The sequence below is a fragment of the Ascidia mentula genome, chromosome 5 (genome assembly GCF_947561715.1).
Source record: "Ascidia mentula chromosome 5, kaAscMent1.1, whole genome shotgun sequence".
Taxonomy (NCBI): domain Eukaryota; kingdom Metazoa; phylum Chordata; class Ascidiacea; order Phlebobranchia; family Ascidiidae; genus Ascidia; species Ascidia mentula.
The window spans coordinates 8,879,953-8,898,181 of record NC_138570.1 but is presented as its reverse complement, the minus strand read 5'-3'; the positions used below and the strand labels follow the sequence as shown (position 1 = coordinate 8,898,181).

Sequence of the window (18,229 nt, the reverse complement as noted above, 5' to 3'; positions counted from 1 at the left end):
TGTTCGTCTGTAAACGATAAGTAAAGGTCACTTATGGTGGTGCAAGATTGGGCATTCTTGTCTGTTACGAACAACCATCACTCCTGTAAATATGCCCGATAGTGATCTGTTTCCTTAACACACGAGACCAAAGCATAAATTAATCATTAGGATAAATATATCTATCAAAAAAGAAATTCTGCAAAATATTGTAAAATTTTTTTAACAAGGAACACTTGTTAACAAGTTTACATTTTAACAAGCATCTAACGGATGTGCTTATAGTTCTGAAAAAATCCTCTACCGTGGCCACTGGCCTTCCATATCAGTTTGTTGTTGATGCATAGGCATTGGTTTCTGCCAAAATGTTTGATGTAGTTATCCTGTTCCACTACGACCCTAATTAAACGCATGTAGCATTTTTTACGTACACGAACTCTCCAGGAAAGATGCATCAGGGTTGGAAGACACAAGAACATGCCATAGTGCCTGGATGAAGCGTTGCGGGCATGAAGCATGTAGCATTCTCAATTTATGGCCATTTTTCCATACGGACTGGTCACAGATGTGTCACGGGGCGGCACAGCGACGCGGACCGGTGGTTGGAGAGTCCTGGTTTTACAGGCACTTTTATCTGCATCCTGTATTTAGAAAATTATTGCCCAGCATAAATGAATTTTACTAAAAACATCAAAACTCTTTTACATCTTAAGACAAAGAGAAACGAAAAACAAAAATCATGTGACCAGTGTGTTGAGAAATGTTTTTTTACCACTTGGTGGAGCATGCGGTGCATTTCGTTTCACACCATTTGTCTTGTTACTTGTTTGTCCATTTGTTTTCATGAAAGACACGTTGCTTGCTATTACTTGTGTAGTTTGTTGGTACAACAATAATGTGGAGAATGTCAATAAGATGCGTATGTGTTGTGTCCTAAACAGTTATTTTACTATACAGATTACCATACCAGAAGCAGTGATATATTAGTTTACATTTGTGACCTGTAGTTTACACCTAACGTTGCAAAAATGTTTGCATTTTTTGGGCGATTGCTTGATTGGTTCCGGGCACTGTTTTGGAAGGAGGAAATGGAGTTAACCCTGGTTGGATTGCAATATTCTGGAAAGACAACTTTTGTCAATGTTATTGCGGTATGTGTTGTGTTTACTTTTTGTTATGTGTTGTATCACACTGTTAACAATGTTTACTTCATAGTCTGGTCAATTTAATGAGGATATGATACCAACAGTTGGATTTAACATGCGAAAAGTCACTAAAGGAAATGTCACTATCAAGGTATTTAAAATGTTAATAATGGTTATGTAAATTGTAAATATGTATGTTTTCAGCAACTTCTATTATCTTTTGCTTGTCTCCATTTTTAAAGCAAAAAAGTATGGTTGCATTACACATCTTGTACCTACACAAGTTTCAGAGACAACCTACACAAAGTGTAATTCTAAAAGTTCAATTGCAAGCTGCAATGATAGATTAAATATATATAACTAATTTCAATTACTTGCCCTGAGTTGTTTAGCCTCAATATAGAATAAGCAACCATAATTAGGTTGTCTGTGAATTCCTTGGTTGTCGACTATAATTGTGCTCATGTTCTCAAAAGTCTAAGAATGGTAAAATTAACTCTATGATTGTCATAGACTTGGTATTTGAATATGAATAAACTAAGTATAGATACCACAAGTTGCACCAGGTCACAGATGTTGGTGACAGTACATTTCTTCTAATTATAAGCATTATACATAGTGTTTATTCATGTTAAATAATGTAAGCAGTTTTTTTTATTGTGTATGTATCATTTTTAATGTCAAATCTTTAATAACTTTCTAGGTATGGGATATTGGTGGACAACCTCGATTTAGGAGCATGTGGGAAAGATACTGTAGAGGAGTGAATGCAATTGTGTAAGCATATGTGTGCCCTAATTTTTTAACCTACCAATTATTGTTTCCAATTATATACATTTATGACATAATGCAGCAATTGTGATGGTTTTGTGCTATCACATTGTCAGCTTTTTAACAACCGCTTGTGATTTAAAGCTTGTTTATTCTCGACTCTTTCAGAGCATCTGTTAATGTTGCATAATTGTTCTCACCGATTGCCATTACGATAGGACAAAATAATAATATACAAATATGTAACTGACACTTCAAAAATTGAAATATTGGGATCTAACCAAAACTGCAGATGCAGGCCTAGCGATCACTGTAACTGTCGTAACAACAATAAAAAAATCAGGAGCTTTTTACTACAGGATCAGTCTGGTTTGTTGTTTTTCAGACGTTTTTAAAATCATATATTGTGTTTACTGCAAGGAACTGAAGATGCCCATGGGGCGAAATACGTATTTATGATTATAAGCCAGGCTGATCCTGTAGTAAAATGCTACTGCTTTTTTTTGTGATACAAATATGAATATTCTTAAATGTTAAGATACATGGTGGATGCTGCTGATCATGAAAAGGTCGAAGCCTCCAGAAATGAATTGCACAACTTGTTAGAGAAACCACAACTTCAAGGAATTCCGGTAAATTTTTTTTATTTATAAAATCACTCCCAACAAGGCTGGGCTGACCAATAGACTTTAAACTGATATTTGTGTTACAGGTACTTGTGTTGGGCAACAAAAAAGATCTTCCTAATTCTTTAGACGAAAAAGAATTAATTGAAAGAATGTAAGTCATAAGTCATGTGACGGTAATTAAGGCTATTTCCCGCTGACTAAGCAGATTACTTTCCTGCTGACTTTATTAATTTTGTCCATCCAAGCTTGCACATGACATTTTGTCAAATTATTTGAAAATGCTTTCTATGATCAATTAAAGATTCTTTCCCTTTTAAAAATTCTCAGAACTTATTATTTGTTTGCAAGACTTTAAATTATAAATGTATAAAATTCCAACTTTAAATGCAACATTGTTGAATTGATTCAAAATGCAGAGAAGACATGTATTGAAGTAAACATTTGATTGAATGGCTTTAAAGTATATGGTATTTTAGTAACACCATGGTGGATATTTGTTGCTTGTACCCATTTAAAGACATATAATAAGGAAATCTGAATGTTGTTATAAATTATTTATGAATTGTTGACATTTTTAGGAATCTTGCAGCGATTCAGGATAGAGAAATTTGTTGCTATTCAATATCGTGCAAAGAAAAAGACAATATTGGTGAGTGTTTTGCTTTATTGGGTTGAATATGACATGTACATTGAACACCTTTTTTTGGCAGATATTACATTACAATGGCTCACACAACATTCAAAGGCGGGAGGAAGCTAAAGTGGCCTCACTCTTACCTGATTAAAAATTACCAACTTCTAAATCTGTGACTCTGTGTGGCTACTTGATTTGTTGTCTTGTTGGGCGAAATCATTCCACATCTGATTGGAGCTGGAATTCGTACAAGAACAAATTGATCTGTAAAACAACTCAACTGAATAGTAAAATATTGTATATTTTGAGCCAAAAAGGTTTTTTAAAGTTTACATAGTTAAAAGGATGAAGAGCTCTACACGCCTGTAATGCTGTAGTGTGCTGGAAAATGCCCTTTCTTTTCAAAGCAAATTGATCATTGTATTAAATCACTGTAGTAATCTTCACCCACTATTTCGTGCAGTACAGTGTGGAGTGGGTTCTTGCCGCATCCACAGCACAGCAATAATACCAAACGCAAGATTTTTTCTATTTAATGTTCATGTATGGTATGTCTATGCGTTGTGTGGTTGATTAATCGCTCGTGAATATGTTTTGATCAATGTCAAACACACTGTGGATAGAACAAAAAGTTCACTACAATTTCAATATCTTGAACATATTTGGCAAAATTGTGAACATTGAAAGAATAATGTATGCTCTTCAGTGTTTTGTCATTAGACCAGACTACGTTCGTTGTGTATTTAAAAGAGTTGTATCAAATGTTTATGGCTTAATATTCCACGAATAGCCAATTCTTAAAAAAAAAAATTTTCTTTTTGTGTGTACGTTTGTAAGCTTGCATGTTTATATTACACATAAGCAATACCAAACATTTAATGAAAATTTGTTGCACATAGAAGAGCGGTAAAAATGTAGAACCAATTCATCTACAACTACAGTACAAAAAAAATTTTTGTGCGTTCATGTTTCCATCATTGAATTTAGTATTAGTCATTTCATAAATCGTTCGCGTTGTTACTGAAAAAAATCTCCGTACGTATGTCATACTTTTATCGTGTTGCGGATGCTAAGCCGCCTCCGATAAAAACAAGTCGGAACAAAACTTTCACTACTACTGGTGAGATATGAGAATGCCACTTCGCCGGGCCAGCCCACTGAACGATGTTGGTCATTATGAGTGGCCTTACTTGCCCAAATATGACCAGCACTGTCGTGACTCCAATCACACGTTACCGGGTGCGATTTTTCAAATCTCGTTTTCGTCGGGTGTGTGGCATTGACCCACTTTACAAATGCAATGCCACATAAACTTAACGTGAAACTGAATTGCCAATAAAAAAGCTCGCATTAACCATTTCGAAATTCGACCGATTACTGGTTCATCATAGCCAGGGTCAGCATTCATGCTGTTGTAGCATGTTCTCTGCCTACTACAAATACTACTTGTTGTATATCTGGACCAAATATTGGCCAAACAAGTCAAAATTTTTTAACCAGACTGTAGTTTTCAATGCACTATAAAATATGGGTTACAATAATTTATGTTCCACAAGCACTAGTTAAATTCTCAAACAAACTTCAGAATATCTTTTCAAGAGAATTATCATGGTACAAATAAACAAAAATTAGAAAAAACTTTTCTACCTGTTGCTACGTGTTTCGAAAGAAGCTGGACACATTTCCTGTCTGTCTAGCCGATAAGGTATATTCCCCGTATACTGCTCGCTCGACATCCCACAGCGCCCTGTGAGTTTACGAAGAGGTGTGAGAGCGAGTACTAGGCAGCACGTACGCGAGAACTTCGAACACATGGGCGAGATTTCTTGAATAAAACCTTCATTTTCTTGCGGGGAAAGCAGTGGATACTTTGTAAAGACCTACTGAGGCGAAGTAATGCATTCTTATGCAGTCTTTTTGTTTACATTTGTAAATGTATTCTTGCATTCGTACGGTGGGTGAACTTGCGATAATCGTCTTTACGTTTCTGATGTGAAATACATTATGTTACAATACAACTTTTAGGTTATGTGGCCTACGATGAATTGTATGCAGATGGCTTGGAAGCTTATTGGAATGAAAATTGGCCTGCATGCGTAAAATATCTGGAGGATGCTTTGGAAAGCTATAGGTATTTAGTTTGTTGTACTGCTTCTCATGAAATATTTATCCAGAAGCAGAGTTTTGTGTTTTACATATCATTATGTACAGGTTTTCACGACAAGGAGTTGCAAAATGTTCAAGGGAATGCAAAGCTCCTATGGAGTATTCCCCAATATCCACCAACATGAAGTTCATTCTGGATAAAGGTGTTCATCACTGACTTGTTAAACTACATTTATAAGTTAAATTAATAATGTATTAATTGTAGCCATGTGCATGGAAAAATGTGAAAGGGATTTGTTTGGGGACTCCAGATCAATATTAAGGATATCAGATGACATTAAAAATGACTTCAAAAACAGAGTGTTGTACAAATATCTGCAGTTTGCCTACTTCAGGGTATGATGTGTATACTATTTTGTGGTGATTTGGTTGTTTCTAATTGTTTTCATTTACTTTAGAATGGTGATTTTGCAAAATCATTGGAAGTGACTTACACATACGTTCTTTATGATCCTGATGATGCTATGATGAAAAAAAACATGGAGTTTTATTATGGTCATGAAAATTCTACCAGTGACATGTACATTAATAGAGATGTGAAACTGCATCTGAGGTATCATGACAATGGTATGTACTTTACAGTTTGTACATTTGCTATGTAACAAGCACCTGTACGAGATATACTTTATATGGTAGGTGTTTCAGCATACAACAGAGAAGATTATGCCAAGGCCATTGACCTGTTTGAAAGAGCTTTGGTTGAGTTTTACAAGGCTGAAGAAGAATGCAGAGCAATATGTGAGGGAGAGCACAATGTCGGGGAAGCGTATCCAAATACACCACCAACATTTTTCCAACAAATTATAAGTGGGTAACATTACTTGTTTATGGTCTATTCAATGAACCCTTGTTATACTAACGGGATTATTAACTGCAGATCATTACCGTGATGTTTTGGAATGTGCAATGGCATGTCATGTGGAGCTGGCAAGGACATCAAAGAATCATGTTTACGAAAACTACTTGCCAAAGCATTATAGCTACTTGCAGGTTGCTTACAATAAAGGTATGTATACAAGTTAGTGATGTTCTATGAACAATTTACCAAAACATTTTATGTTTGTAGTGAACAAAGTTGAGGAGAGTCTCAAGTGTGCAAAGACATATCTTTTATTTCATCCTGATAACAAAACAATGGAAGAGTTTCTTTTCCTTTCAAGGTCAACTGGTTCTGTTATCAGTGCCCAACAGGTAGCTAAAAATGCTCCACAAATATAGCAAATGTATATATTAGGAAGATGCACTTTGTATACTAATTACTCTTTCTAATTTCAAACTAGGAAGCAGTGGAAATCCAAAAACGCATTGAAATCCAGACAGAACTGTTGAAATACATTTACCAGAATTTTGGAGTATACAACTTTGACCCATCACTATTAACTCCCTATAAGCAAGAGGCTGTAGAAGAAGGAAATGAAAGGCAACAAGATGCACCCGTTAATAGTCCAAAGGGTGTTAAAACTGATACACGGCCACCTGAAGAAGGTAGACCTCATCAGTTTTAAACCATCTTCGACATTTGAAGTTTTATTTTTTCACACGTAAAAATTTTCGCAGAAAATGTTCCTTCGAAAGGGGACACATACGATTCCGGAAAGCAAAAAACCAATGACATCATTGATTCTAAAGACCAACACAACCAAAGAATGGAGCAGCTGCGCAAAAAGCGGGACGCTGAAAATTCTAAATCGGTTTGTGCAAACTTTAGAGAATCAGGGTTAAAACTATCTGAATAGCTTTTGCTCGTTTGCAGTCTCACTCTAAGTAATCAGTTTGCAAATGACGCAAAAAATAAACAAAAATTCGCACTCGCCTTATGACGTCACATAATTTTCGGTAATCGTACAAGTGATCGTAAAGTCCTAGTTTTCCCAGATTACTGCAGGTTGATGAGCTAAGGGATTTTTGTTTATTGGTTAAGGCGAAGCATATATTAATTACGCGATAATGACACATACTCAAAGATATCGTGATATGCACCAGAATTTGACAAATTCTCAACGATTTTTACAAAATTCATGGATTTGTAGCCCCAATCCGACGTCGACATCAGCGGCCTCAAAGATAAACCGATCGGTCGGCACACAGTTGACTCCAACACCATCATCACGATCGGTGACGCAAATACAGTTCCAAAACCTATCGCAGAAGGTCCGCTTATATATGAGTCTGCCATTTTGCTGGCGAACTCCACGCAGATGCTTGGACCAACGCGTTTCGCCATGGACGGGTTTGCAACTGATACGGAATGTCAGGAACTCATCGACTTGGAATTGGTGAGTTTTGTTGGTCCCCGCTCTTCAATGCCTAACCCACCTCACCGGGTATTCAAAAAAGTTTTGTTAAACTATAGTATCATGAGCTGAAAGGAAACTGAGATCAACCACCTAGTTTTAGGCTGTATATGTTATTTTATGAGTACTTATAGTTGAAAAATTTGACAATATTTTGACGTCCACCTCCGAACAGTTGCGGTACCCAGAGCGTGGCTGTGAAGCTTATGAAATCGCACAATACCTTTCAGCCCAGGGCAGTTACTGAAAATCCGCAAATTACTATTTTCATTTCTCTAGTTTTGGAGGTGGCGTTCCCTGTAATACTATACACGTGCTCTCGCTGCAGTAGTCAGCACAGAGTCCAATATTAAATGACATGTTTTAGGCCGGAGGTGTATCTGGCGATGGATATCAAGGTCTCGCTTCACCGCACACACGACACGAAGTTTTTGAAGGGCTGACTGTCCTCAGAGCTGTGGAGGTACGATAGATGTTTGAACCATTTGTAGCTCGATTTTGTTCAATGAAATATTTTCTTATGACAAAACAATGAACTAAACAGGATCGGTGAACCAAAAGTTTTGTTCAATGAAATATTTTCGTGATTGAAGATATACGCGATATAAAAATACGTGAATTTTCGTTGACATTTGTTCGACAAACTAACATTGATTTCTATTGTACTTCGTATTTTTAAACGTTTCTGTGTTTCTGGCTAATTGGTAATTATTTCAATATTTTTTTCTACAGCTTGCGGAACAAGGTAATTTGCCCTTGCGGTCGGCACAACTCTATTTCGACCTGAGCGAACGCGTTCGTGTGGAAGTGAAATCTTATTTCAAACTCAAGGAACTGTATTTCGACTACACACACCTTGTCTGTCGGATTGCCACTGGTAAAATCCATTAAACTTGTTGTTACCATGGTAATATGCAAATTATAAAATAGCGTGTTGCACATGCTGTATCGCAGCGATAATTTACACATATAACTTATCTGTCGTAGCATATATTATTGTTATCGTGGGCATTTAACCTATAAAAACTAGTCATTGTTGTATCATAAACAAATCAATACAATCACAATTTGACTTTTTGTGTAACATGAATTGCGTGATTAAAAACAACCAAATTGTTGACAGGGATACAATTGTTATATATGTATTCCCAACAGCTGGCCTGTAGTCCTTGGACAAGTTTCACATACCGGCAGTATAACCTGATTTTTTACTATGAAACCCTTTGGGCAGTTTCCAAACATGGAGTCCAACAGGCCTGGAGAATGACTGTAAAAACTGTTTTGTTTTGATGAACGGAATTTTCTTCCATTGTAGGCATGCCGGGCGAACGTATGGATCTCAGCCACCCAGTGCACGGAGACAATTGCATCCTGAAACAAGACGGAAGCTGTGTGAAAGCAGCACCCGCTTATACCTGGAGAGATTACAGCTCCATCATGTACCTCAACGACGAGTTTGACGGCGGCGAGTTTATCATGACTGATGCGACTGCCAGGAGAGTGAAGGTGTGACATTTTACATTTTACAATTTTATGAAGTCTTCGTGGTAATGCGTTGCATTGTGACAGAAGTCTTGTAACGGTATGTCGCGAGTAGACCAAAAATATGTTATGAGCATATTGCACAGGTTCTTAAACTGTGCGACGTCGTTTAAGGTCCCAAGGGCTTCGTATGACAATTCAAACAAATAAAAATTAGGGGGGATCTTCAGGTCAATAATAAAGTAATTCCGATTTCTGCGACTAAAAATTGTTAACATATAAGCAAATCGTGCTGATACAGTGGTAATTGGTGAGTCGCATGTGTGGTAAATCTTTCCAATATTTCAACAATTGTAACTTCATAAGTTTAAGGAGGCCGGTATTTTACCCCCGTAATAACAAATGTGTATCTTTGACTCTAGCTTCAGGTAAAACCGAAGTGCGGACGCCTTGTGAGTTTCTGCGCCGGAAAAGAATGTCTACACGGCGTTAAACCGGTCACGCGAGGGCGCCGTTGCGCAATGGCCCTTTGGTTCACCCAAGACCCGACCCGTGACGAGGAAGTGAGTTCGGTCGGTTTGAAAATATTAATTATTGATACTTAATGCAATCTGTTGTCAGTTACGGATGGACGCCATGAAGAAACTCGATCGACTGCAAAAGAAGGACGAGCTTTGAGTTTTTTTGCGTCACACAAAACTGGATATGACATGTCACGATTTGAAGGGATGGAAGGGAGAACCCAAACAGATGATTGTTTTTGATTTGTGCCAATTCATTTTTTTACAACATCAGTATTTCTTATTTACGCAGTCATCGTAAGCATGCGTTACGTTTTCTATTGTCCGATATGCAGTATTACCTGTTACTACGTGGCGCTAAAAATTATGTCGTGCCTTTATTAAAGAAATAATGCCTGCGCTTGGTTCTGCGCTGTCGTTCTTGGCCGAAAAGGTTTCCTCACCTTCGTTGTTTGGAAAGTTTATCTACACAAGAAAGTGAGGTTGCTGGAGATTAGCCTCAAAATCGGATTACTAAAATCCACGTGACAAGTTAATTACGAAATACGCACTTGCTTGGACGTTTTGAGACAAAACCCAGCACTTTCCCCGTTGCCCGACTGACCTACAAACAGATAACGTTTAGAAAAATTACCCGTTTTTTTATGCGAACTATGTCATTTCTGTTCCTCCTTGCAGGTGCGACTGATCAGAAACTTTGGTTTAGTTAACTGGCTTTACAGAAGTGCTGCAGTTATTTGCAGACAAGTGTAGTCATTTCTAACTTAGTTTATCAGTTATTTTTACTGCTAAAACGGAACTCCTCTTAACATCCACATCCTGATGGGCAAATTATGGGCGTCAAATATTCATGAATCTGTGGCATTCTTACAGGATGCTGACAAAACCGCTGGGAAGTGGTTTAACAGTTTGTAGTATCACCACAGCATAGAAATCACAGGACCTAAAGCAGTATAAACTAAACTCCTTTCACGAACCAATATATAACAATTGGCATTTTTGATACCTCAATCAAATACACTTTCAATTCCGATAGACAGGAACATGACCACAGGGCAACTTTAATATTAGTCTGCTTACTATCGTCAGGTCAGGCTTTTTCGGCATTGGTCAAATATTGAAATAATGCCTTTAGCATAATTTCCGAATAAAATTCAAGATATTGATATAACTATAATTTTTCACTGGGATGGTAGGCTTCTATTTTATAGACGTAACGAAATAAAATAATGGTTATAGATAACAACCAATATGTAAAATATGAGGTGGTATCGCGATTGGACAACCAACTTTTTATTAAATTCTCTGTCTGACTCGTCTTTAATTTGGCAAGCACAGTGACAAACTTTCAGCGGTTAGTGATTAATTGCTGTTTGGTTGCCATCTTCGATCCGTTGTTTATCTAAAGCTAAATGTGATTAAATTTAACTGGGAGGCTAATTCGGGTGCGAGTGCAAGTTCGTTCGTGAGTCCACAAAGGCTTTTCGCCAAGAACGCCACGCGCCCAAATCAAAACAACGTCATTGGTGCTCACCCAGGATCGTTAATAATTTACGAACACTTTGCAAGTTTCATGAAACAGCTTTTCCTTTCTCGCTTTATCTCTGGTCGCGTGGTGGCTCGCGTTTCAGCGCTTGTGGAGCGAATGAACGAACGAGGGAGCGAAAGCACGCAAAGCCATGCTTGTTATGTGCTGTGTTTCCTATTCAGGCGAAGAACACGAGCCGGTCGATCAAGAGGAGCAGTCTGCTTTTTCACACAAAGCAACTTGATGAAGGAGAACATTGCATCGGCGTCTCGAGAGACATGCATTATTAGCGCACAGTTATGAGTGAAGACATACAACAAAGTTCTTGTTGATGTTCGCTTGAGTTTAATTACTTCGAACAGAAATTAAAAGTATTTTTGTTTTCTTTAAAGATTGTCAGAAGAATTTATAATAGATCGTTCAAACGCGTATAATATTTTTTTGACAAAAGTTGTAGGTCCTTAAAACGAATAAACCTCTAATTTATGTATGTATTCTTTGTTTTATTGGTATGTAGGTCATATCTATTTGTGACTATTATTTTATAAGTCTGTTAAACAATATAAACTGATTGCTGTAGCTTGATATCAGTCCTGTCTAGGAAAAGCTGTAGTAAATATTCTGTGAAAAGCATCACTCACCAGCAGTAACGGGTAAGTATGCCGATAAAATGGATCAAGTCAAGAACAACATCTTGTATTTTTATTTTTCTCATTTTATTGCAATAAAAACTGAATAACTGTACAACAGAGAAACATGAAGAAATCGTTGTTCGCCTGTCTCCAATTTGCATTGATGTGCTTTGCCTTGAACTTTGTTGACAGAGTTCATTCGCAAACTGACGGTGCCAGCCGAGGTGTGTGAAATTTGTTTTTCATTGATTTTCGCTACAAACTAAATCAAACGGTATTTTAAAATAAGCCGACAAACGGCTTGAAATAGTTTCTCGGTGCAAATGGGTTCCTGTGTCCAAAAGGCTGTTGGTATATTTGATTTAAATGTGTCATATTTGTAAATGTTTCATAATATGAGGAATCGGTGTTTGTAAAATGAAATAAATCTTTTCTGACGTAGACTACCAATAAATTTTATGACATACTGTTTAATTGAGGGATGTACTTTTGCATACAACCGAACTGTGTATTACATAAGTCCTATAGGAAATGTGAGGCATGGTTAGATTGTGCTACCTGTGAAGTTCAAAAAAATTTTTTTTTTTAAGTCCTTGGGCAGATTTTATCAAAAGACCGACCCTGTCACGATATTAACACAAAAAATCAGGGTTTTTCTTGTTGCGCGTCATGCGATCCGTTAATAATTACTTCTTGTTTCTTCATATCACTGTGTACGTCCGTTCACCCAGAAATCAAATCCATCTTCAAGTTAAAAAACACGAACTACTGCCAGTGGAATAAGCTTTCAATCTTTTTAAACTTATAGTCAGTCCAAATTCTTATGAAATGATTTTGTCACAATACGATGATGACGTCACTTTCAGGAACGCAAGAATACAACTTGTCGGAGGGTCCCGGTGGGAGCTGCAAGGTTGTCGTCAGCAACCGTTGTTGTACGCAGGAGCGAGTCGTGAAGCAGCTGCAACGAGTTCAATGCGAGTGCAATATCGGGTATTCAGCAGGAACAACTCGAACGAAGCCCTCCTGTGTTTCAAGTAACTTTCCAACAATAGTAAAATAGCTGTTGTTTGTTTTTCACTTTTATACATTTTACACAGTGGTTCTTAAAATGCGACTTGCAGCCCAGCGATTGGGCAATGCAAAAAAGTTTCGAACCTATGTAAGCAGGGTTGCTATGTTTAACAACCGGTTCGAGAAAGCCTTTTCCTAAAGAGTAATATGTATATATACTGGATTATGTGTACATAATACTTTCGAGCTAAGATTTAGGATTGTGATATAGGTGTAACTGTAACCTTTGCAAAATCGTGTACATTACACACAAATCCTTGTAGGCTAAAACCGGTGCTGTATTTTTTAAAAAACCAATACATAAAACAAAGCAGTCAAAGATCACCTGATAATTTTCAAATAAGCTTTTCAAATATTCCGACTATTGTCATACTGGCACCGACAAAAAGCGATGACAAAAATTAATTTTAATGCGGAAGTGCGCAATGATCGAGTATTATATTCAAACTCTTTTGGCTGATGTTGATGCTCGGCGCTACAACACGCTCTGCCAATAATTAAATTGTCATATTTATGACACATTATTTGACATTCAATATATCGCGAGGTTTCGTCTCGGGTATGTTTATCAACTCGGGTCATATACTTTCCGCCTAGGGGTCGGCATAAGGGGAACTCACGCAATTGCGGACAAAGATAAAACAAGTAGCACCATGCATTTTTCATGGGACGGACGGAAAATTTGAGATGAAGTCCCGCGAATATGAAATGGGACAGAGGGAAGGTCATGATCAAATTTGTCGTCATAAAGACATCAATCCGCGCTCGCTGCCGTCAAATTGTCTCCACGGCTGCGCTTTATCGATTTCCTGTAAATTGCGTTTTCCGTCATGGCGGCTACAATTTTCCGGCTTGCCACTTTAACAAATATTAGTTTTTGTTTAAATTCCCTAAAATTAATTGTGATCGAACCACGACGCCAAGAATTTGTTGCGCCGAAAAACGTCTACTTCAGTCTGTTGGAAACGAAATGAAACTTTTATTCTATACAAAAATAAACGGGGAGAAAAACGCTTCCTAAATTTAAACATTTGATTTAAATTACGATTTTGCGTTTTGCGTGGTGGCAGTAAGTCGCACATTCCCAACAAAATGATATTTAACATAGCAGCCAGTTACCAATGTAATAAATCAGTGGGACGCCTTGTCTTGTCAATGGAGACCTATTGATGTTTGTACACAACAACCAGAAGGCGTGACGTCAAACCTGTCAAATCCGCATGTGCAGAAGCACTCACTTGAGGCGAATATGCACACGATAATCAATGTAAACTGCTAATTGTTTGGCACTTACGTGGCCTTAAGCGTCCGTTTCTACCTGCTAATTAGGTGGGCAGAGACATCAGGCGCTTTAAGCCCCATCCAACTGACGATTCGATTTGTTGCTTTATCAAATAAGCTGGCTTTCCCTGTGGGACAAACGGTCCATTGCACGTTTAGTGGAGATTATTTCTGAAAAAACATCGATCGACGGCAATGCTGTTTGTATTTTTGGTAAAAAAAATTTTTCTAGGCTCTTCCCTTCGATTATCCGAGATGATTGTCACTTACAATATTAATGTAAAGAGCGCCTTAGGTTCAGGGCGTGCATTTTTGCCAAGCAACCAACTTCTAATAACCAAACAATATGATCCCAAATTTCGTTGACTTATTTGGTGCAAATTTACCATCACACGGCGCCAATCACTTTGACAGGTTTATTATTTAGCAATTAAACATCTCAGATGGCAATTTGTCTCTTTCACGCCTGACGATGAAAGGTAGATCGTCAAGCGACTTATCGTTTTGCACGTCAATCGTACGGGCGGTATTTGCACTTCTTTAAGTAAGCACGCCCCAGTACCAGACGTTAAATCATTCATGAGATTGGTGCTCAACTCCAATGCGGTAAAAACTGTCTTGTCAATTAGTGTTACATATTTCCTTTTCGGATAATGCGCATTAGCAACACAACGTCATTTTCTGATAGTTGCAGAAACGTGGCAACAGTGCAACAGCCATTATGCCACGATGCAAAACTTTGCTCCGTCCAAGCAAATGGGCAAAAGCAATAAGCGCACGGTAAATATTCTGACAGAGAGTATTTGCATATACGCCTTGTGACCACCAGGCACATGTTCTGCTTGTCAGTCGAAATGTCGCTGCTGCGCATCCGCAACGGTGAATTTCCCGTCCGGGTAAAAATCGATTGCCAGTATTGATTCTAAGGAACCAACCGGCCACCTATTGTAGAGCTGGATGCCAAAAGCGAATGAAAGACACAACATACTTAAAGCGCATTTTTTGTAAAGCCAGTTATCGTCAGACAATTTTAATCATGCCTTTATTTCATCCATACAAGCACTAACGACACATGATACGAATTTCTATTCTTTAATTCCACCAAATCCACCCAAGATTTCACTTGTAGATAATCTTTTTGTGTTTTGAATCATTTGGGTAAAAGATATCTTACCCTCATCATGGAAACCTTTATTAGCAGGGTAAAATCTGTCAGCTTTTTGCCATTCCTTTATGTTACACTCCCGTCCACGCCGCTATTGATTACCAGTAGCATGGGCACCTTGGCCAAACACTCACTCGTTAGTAAACAAGTCGGCTAAACCAGCTGTCATACGATTGCAAATTTGTTTCCAGATACCATCAAGAGAGAGAGGAGGTGGTGCGATATGGACCCATGTCTTCAGAATGAAGACTGCACGCTTTTTATCGGAGCAAATGGATTGGCTCTGGGGTGGCAATGTAGATATGGGGATCAAATAAAGACCATTAAGGTAAGGACAATAGTAGGCTTACCATCCACTATTAATCCAATACCTAACTCTGTAAAATATATTCCTCAATGCAACCCGGTGTGTTGGCGATTCATATCAATATCGAACGGCAGCTTTTATCACATCCGCTTATCGCTCAGATGAAAAACGTTCACATTAAACACAGCTTTATCATGGTCTGTACTTCGTAGCCATCATAAAACAAACGCACGTTAGCTGTAAACGCAGGGGTTAGACTGATCCGACCTACTGTTCTCGAATTCCCCCAACGGCTTTTAAAATTATGTAACCGAAGCCCCCAAGAAAATTGCCGTCTTTTTGCCTCCAATGCCGTGTGTGAGTTGGTGCGGTGATAAAATCAGTCGTCATTGTTTGTGTGACATTGATGAGGTTGTTTCCACCTTCCCGACTTATCTTTCGAGAAAAGCCATTTGTAAGAGCTCGCAAGTATCATAATTAAGCCATGCGAGCCGGTTTGATTGATCGTGCGCGACTGGTCGCCATAGCGACCTGGTGCCTGCCAATTTGTCACCATGGTTGGTCGATATGAAGATACGCGAAAATAATGAACTATTACAACTTGACGTGACACGTGTTTTATGCTCTGGCGATGTATCAGAGATGTTAATTGGGTTTTCAAGAAAACAAAAGCTCGTGATGCGAGGTTTCTTAAATCAACCAGGTCGTATATTACAGTTATAAGGAAATAGTTGACGTTTTCCTCACAATTCCATCACTTAGTGGGAAAATATATGTCAATTAAATAAGCTTTCAGCAAAATCTTGACAACGTTTGAGCGCAAATCTGCCATGACTCATTTTTTTGTAGTTGTACTGAAGGTTGCATTCATAATTTATTTGCACTTGTCTGGTAGTTTTTTTAAAATAGGTTGGCAAGTATAGACGACAGCACTGAGCGATAAGAACAACATTTAAAGAAAACTACATTTAGCCATTCTTATTCCATGGGTAACCATTGCCCATTTTCATTTTTTACATCATACCCACAGAATGTGTGTGTCTTCGCAGGTAACGGAATGATTAAGTCCTCTCGGAAGCAGGATATTCAACACTGTCAACAACCTCTCTGCAATCCGACTAAGTTTACGACAAAACACGACAATATAATTTACCACAATCCGACCTCCCAAGCTAACGGGGCTCATTTGCATAGTTTAGTTTGGACAACGTGCCTTTCAAGCAAATAAACCTGCTACTTTTGGACGCGCCCAACTGCCCATGGTGCAACATCAAAAGTGTTTCGATTCCTGTTGGTTCGAATTCGGCAGAAAAAGTACGCCGCTCCCTAGGGAACGTGCCAACTTAAAACATACAAAAACCATCTTGATATTGCCAGATGCAGAGACCCGAAGAATAGCGTTTATGTGACGCCCCCATCCATATAAATTCCTTAAACGTCTACCGTTAGATGGCGGTACTGTGCTGAAAATTGGGGCTTTGAATACAGACTTGCGTTTTGTCATAGCCCTGTCGCATTCGTTGATAATGCTGAACAATTTGCCCTTCTCGCACGCTTTTCTGTAACAAGCGCTAAAAGCCCGAGTATATCGTACTGCAATGTCCATTGAATACTGTGATTTTACCAATAAAAATACAAAGTTTTTTCCGTGTGTTTCTATAATAGTTGCGTCGATGGTATATAATTTCTCTCATAGGTTTACACATTGCATAACCGCGACAGCAAGTGAGTTTAGTGTGTCAGCGTTTAGTTTTGGGGGGTGTTATCAAGTAAGAATATGAACACTGGTGTCACACCGCTACGCATATATTTACTTTCTACTTTTCAAGTTTTTTTGGAATTAAATTCCAACGTTTTTCCTTGTTTCGTACTTTTCTGAAGTCGAACGAACAAGGAAGTATCTGATGGAACATCTTACATAGAATTCTGGTGTGCAGTGTATGGGCGTTTTTATGACAACAAAATTTACAATTCATCTGTTTTCGTTCAGAAAAACAAAAGTTCAAAAAAATTATTTGACACTAAAATATTGCATCACAGTTTGTTTCAGATCATGTCACGCTTTGTGATTGCAAGAGCGGCCTGGATTTCCTCGCGTAAGTTGGGCTTGCAATACCGAAATAAACACCCTTTATTAACGCGTACAATAATTTCCTTCAAGATGCAAGCCACCGTTTTTGTACCGATTTTGTCTCCGAAAGATTACGCAGCCAGATAGGCCCACGGTTTCGAGAAACGATCTCTGACTCCAGGCACTTTATGGTGTATATGGTGATAACAAAACAGAGCACAGTTGAAACCGCGAGCGCGCCTGTCTGGTCGCAGCTAGAGGAAGGCGGCAGGGCACGAGTCGGAGCGAACCCCGGGAGGTACAGAGTGTTGTTGGAGGCGCGTTTATGGTGAAGACAATAAGACGATGGGAAAGCTTGAAAATCGAACGTTATAAAAACTTACGAGTTGTAAGGTAGGACAGTGTGGCAGCAAGTACGAATCTGACAGTTCTTTGTCTGTTTTCTTGAAAAGAAAATTTTAATGGGTGTTTAATGCCTAATGTCTTAAAGGGAATCTTGTTTTCTGTTTGACAATTTAGTTGAACTTTTTTTGACTATTTACGTATTAGG

General features: G+C 38.2%; 3 protein-coding genes across 3 annotated transcripts; all 3 read left to right on the top strand.

The window, feature by feature from the left end:
• Positions 1–940: 940 nt before the first annotated feature.
• Positions 941–4,505, top strand: LOC145901501 (ADP-ribosylation factor-like protein 8B-A). The gene is made up of 7 exons (XM_082989197.1): positions 941–1,130; positions 1,195–1,275; positions 1,828–1,901; positions 2,434–2,527; positions 2,608–2,675; positions 3,103–3,173; positions 3,235–4,505. Exons 1-7 carry the CDS (start codon positions 1,008–1,010, stop codon positions 3,282–3,284), a joined length of 561 nt encoding a protein of 186 aa, XP_082845323.1. The 5' UTR covers positions 941–1,007; the 3' UTR covers positions 3,285–4,505.
• Positions 4,506–4,912: 407 nt separating this feature from the next.
• On the top strand, positions 4,913–10,021 carry LOC145903843 (prolyl 3-hydroxylase 2-like). The gene is made up of 16 exons (XM_082992011.1): positions 4,913–5,112; positions 5,184–5,289; positions 5,370–5,467; positions 5,530–5,660; positions 5,723–5,891; positions 5,961–6,131; positions 6,202–6,330; positions 6,391–6,515; positions 6,605–6,809; positions 6,882–7,015; positions 7,355–7,600; positions 7,986–8,081; positions 8,351–8,495; positions 8,934–9,124; positions 9,523–9,663; positions 9,722–10,021. The coding sequence occupies exons 1-16, from the start codon at positions 5,055–5,057 to the stop codon at positions 9,776–9,778; spliced, it is 2,202 nt and encodes a 733-aa protein (XP_082848137.1). The 5' UTR covers positions 4,913–5,054; the 3' UTR covers positions 9,779–10,021.
• Positions 10,022–11,669: 1,648 nt separating this feature from the next.
• LOC145903533 (chemokine-like protein TAFA-3) lies at positions 11,670–17,198 on the top strand. The gene is made up of 5 exons (XM_082991619.1): positions 11,670–11,802; positions 11,900–12,005; positions 12,648–12,818; positions 15,493–15,629; positions 16,658–17,198. The coding sequence occupies exons 2-5, from the start codon at positions 11,906–11,908 to the stop codon at positions 16,667–16,669; spliced, it is 420 nt and encodes a 139-aa protein (XP_082847745.1). The 5' UTR covers positions 11,670–11,802; positions 11,900–11,905; the 3' UTR covers positions 16,670–17,198.
• Positions 17,199–18,229: the final 1,031 nt, after the last annotated feature.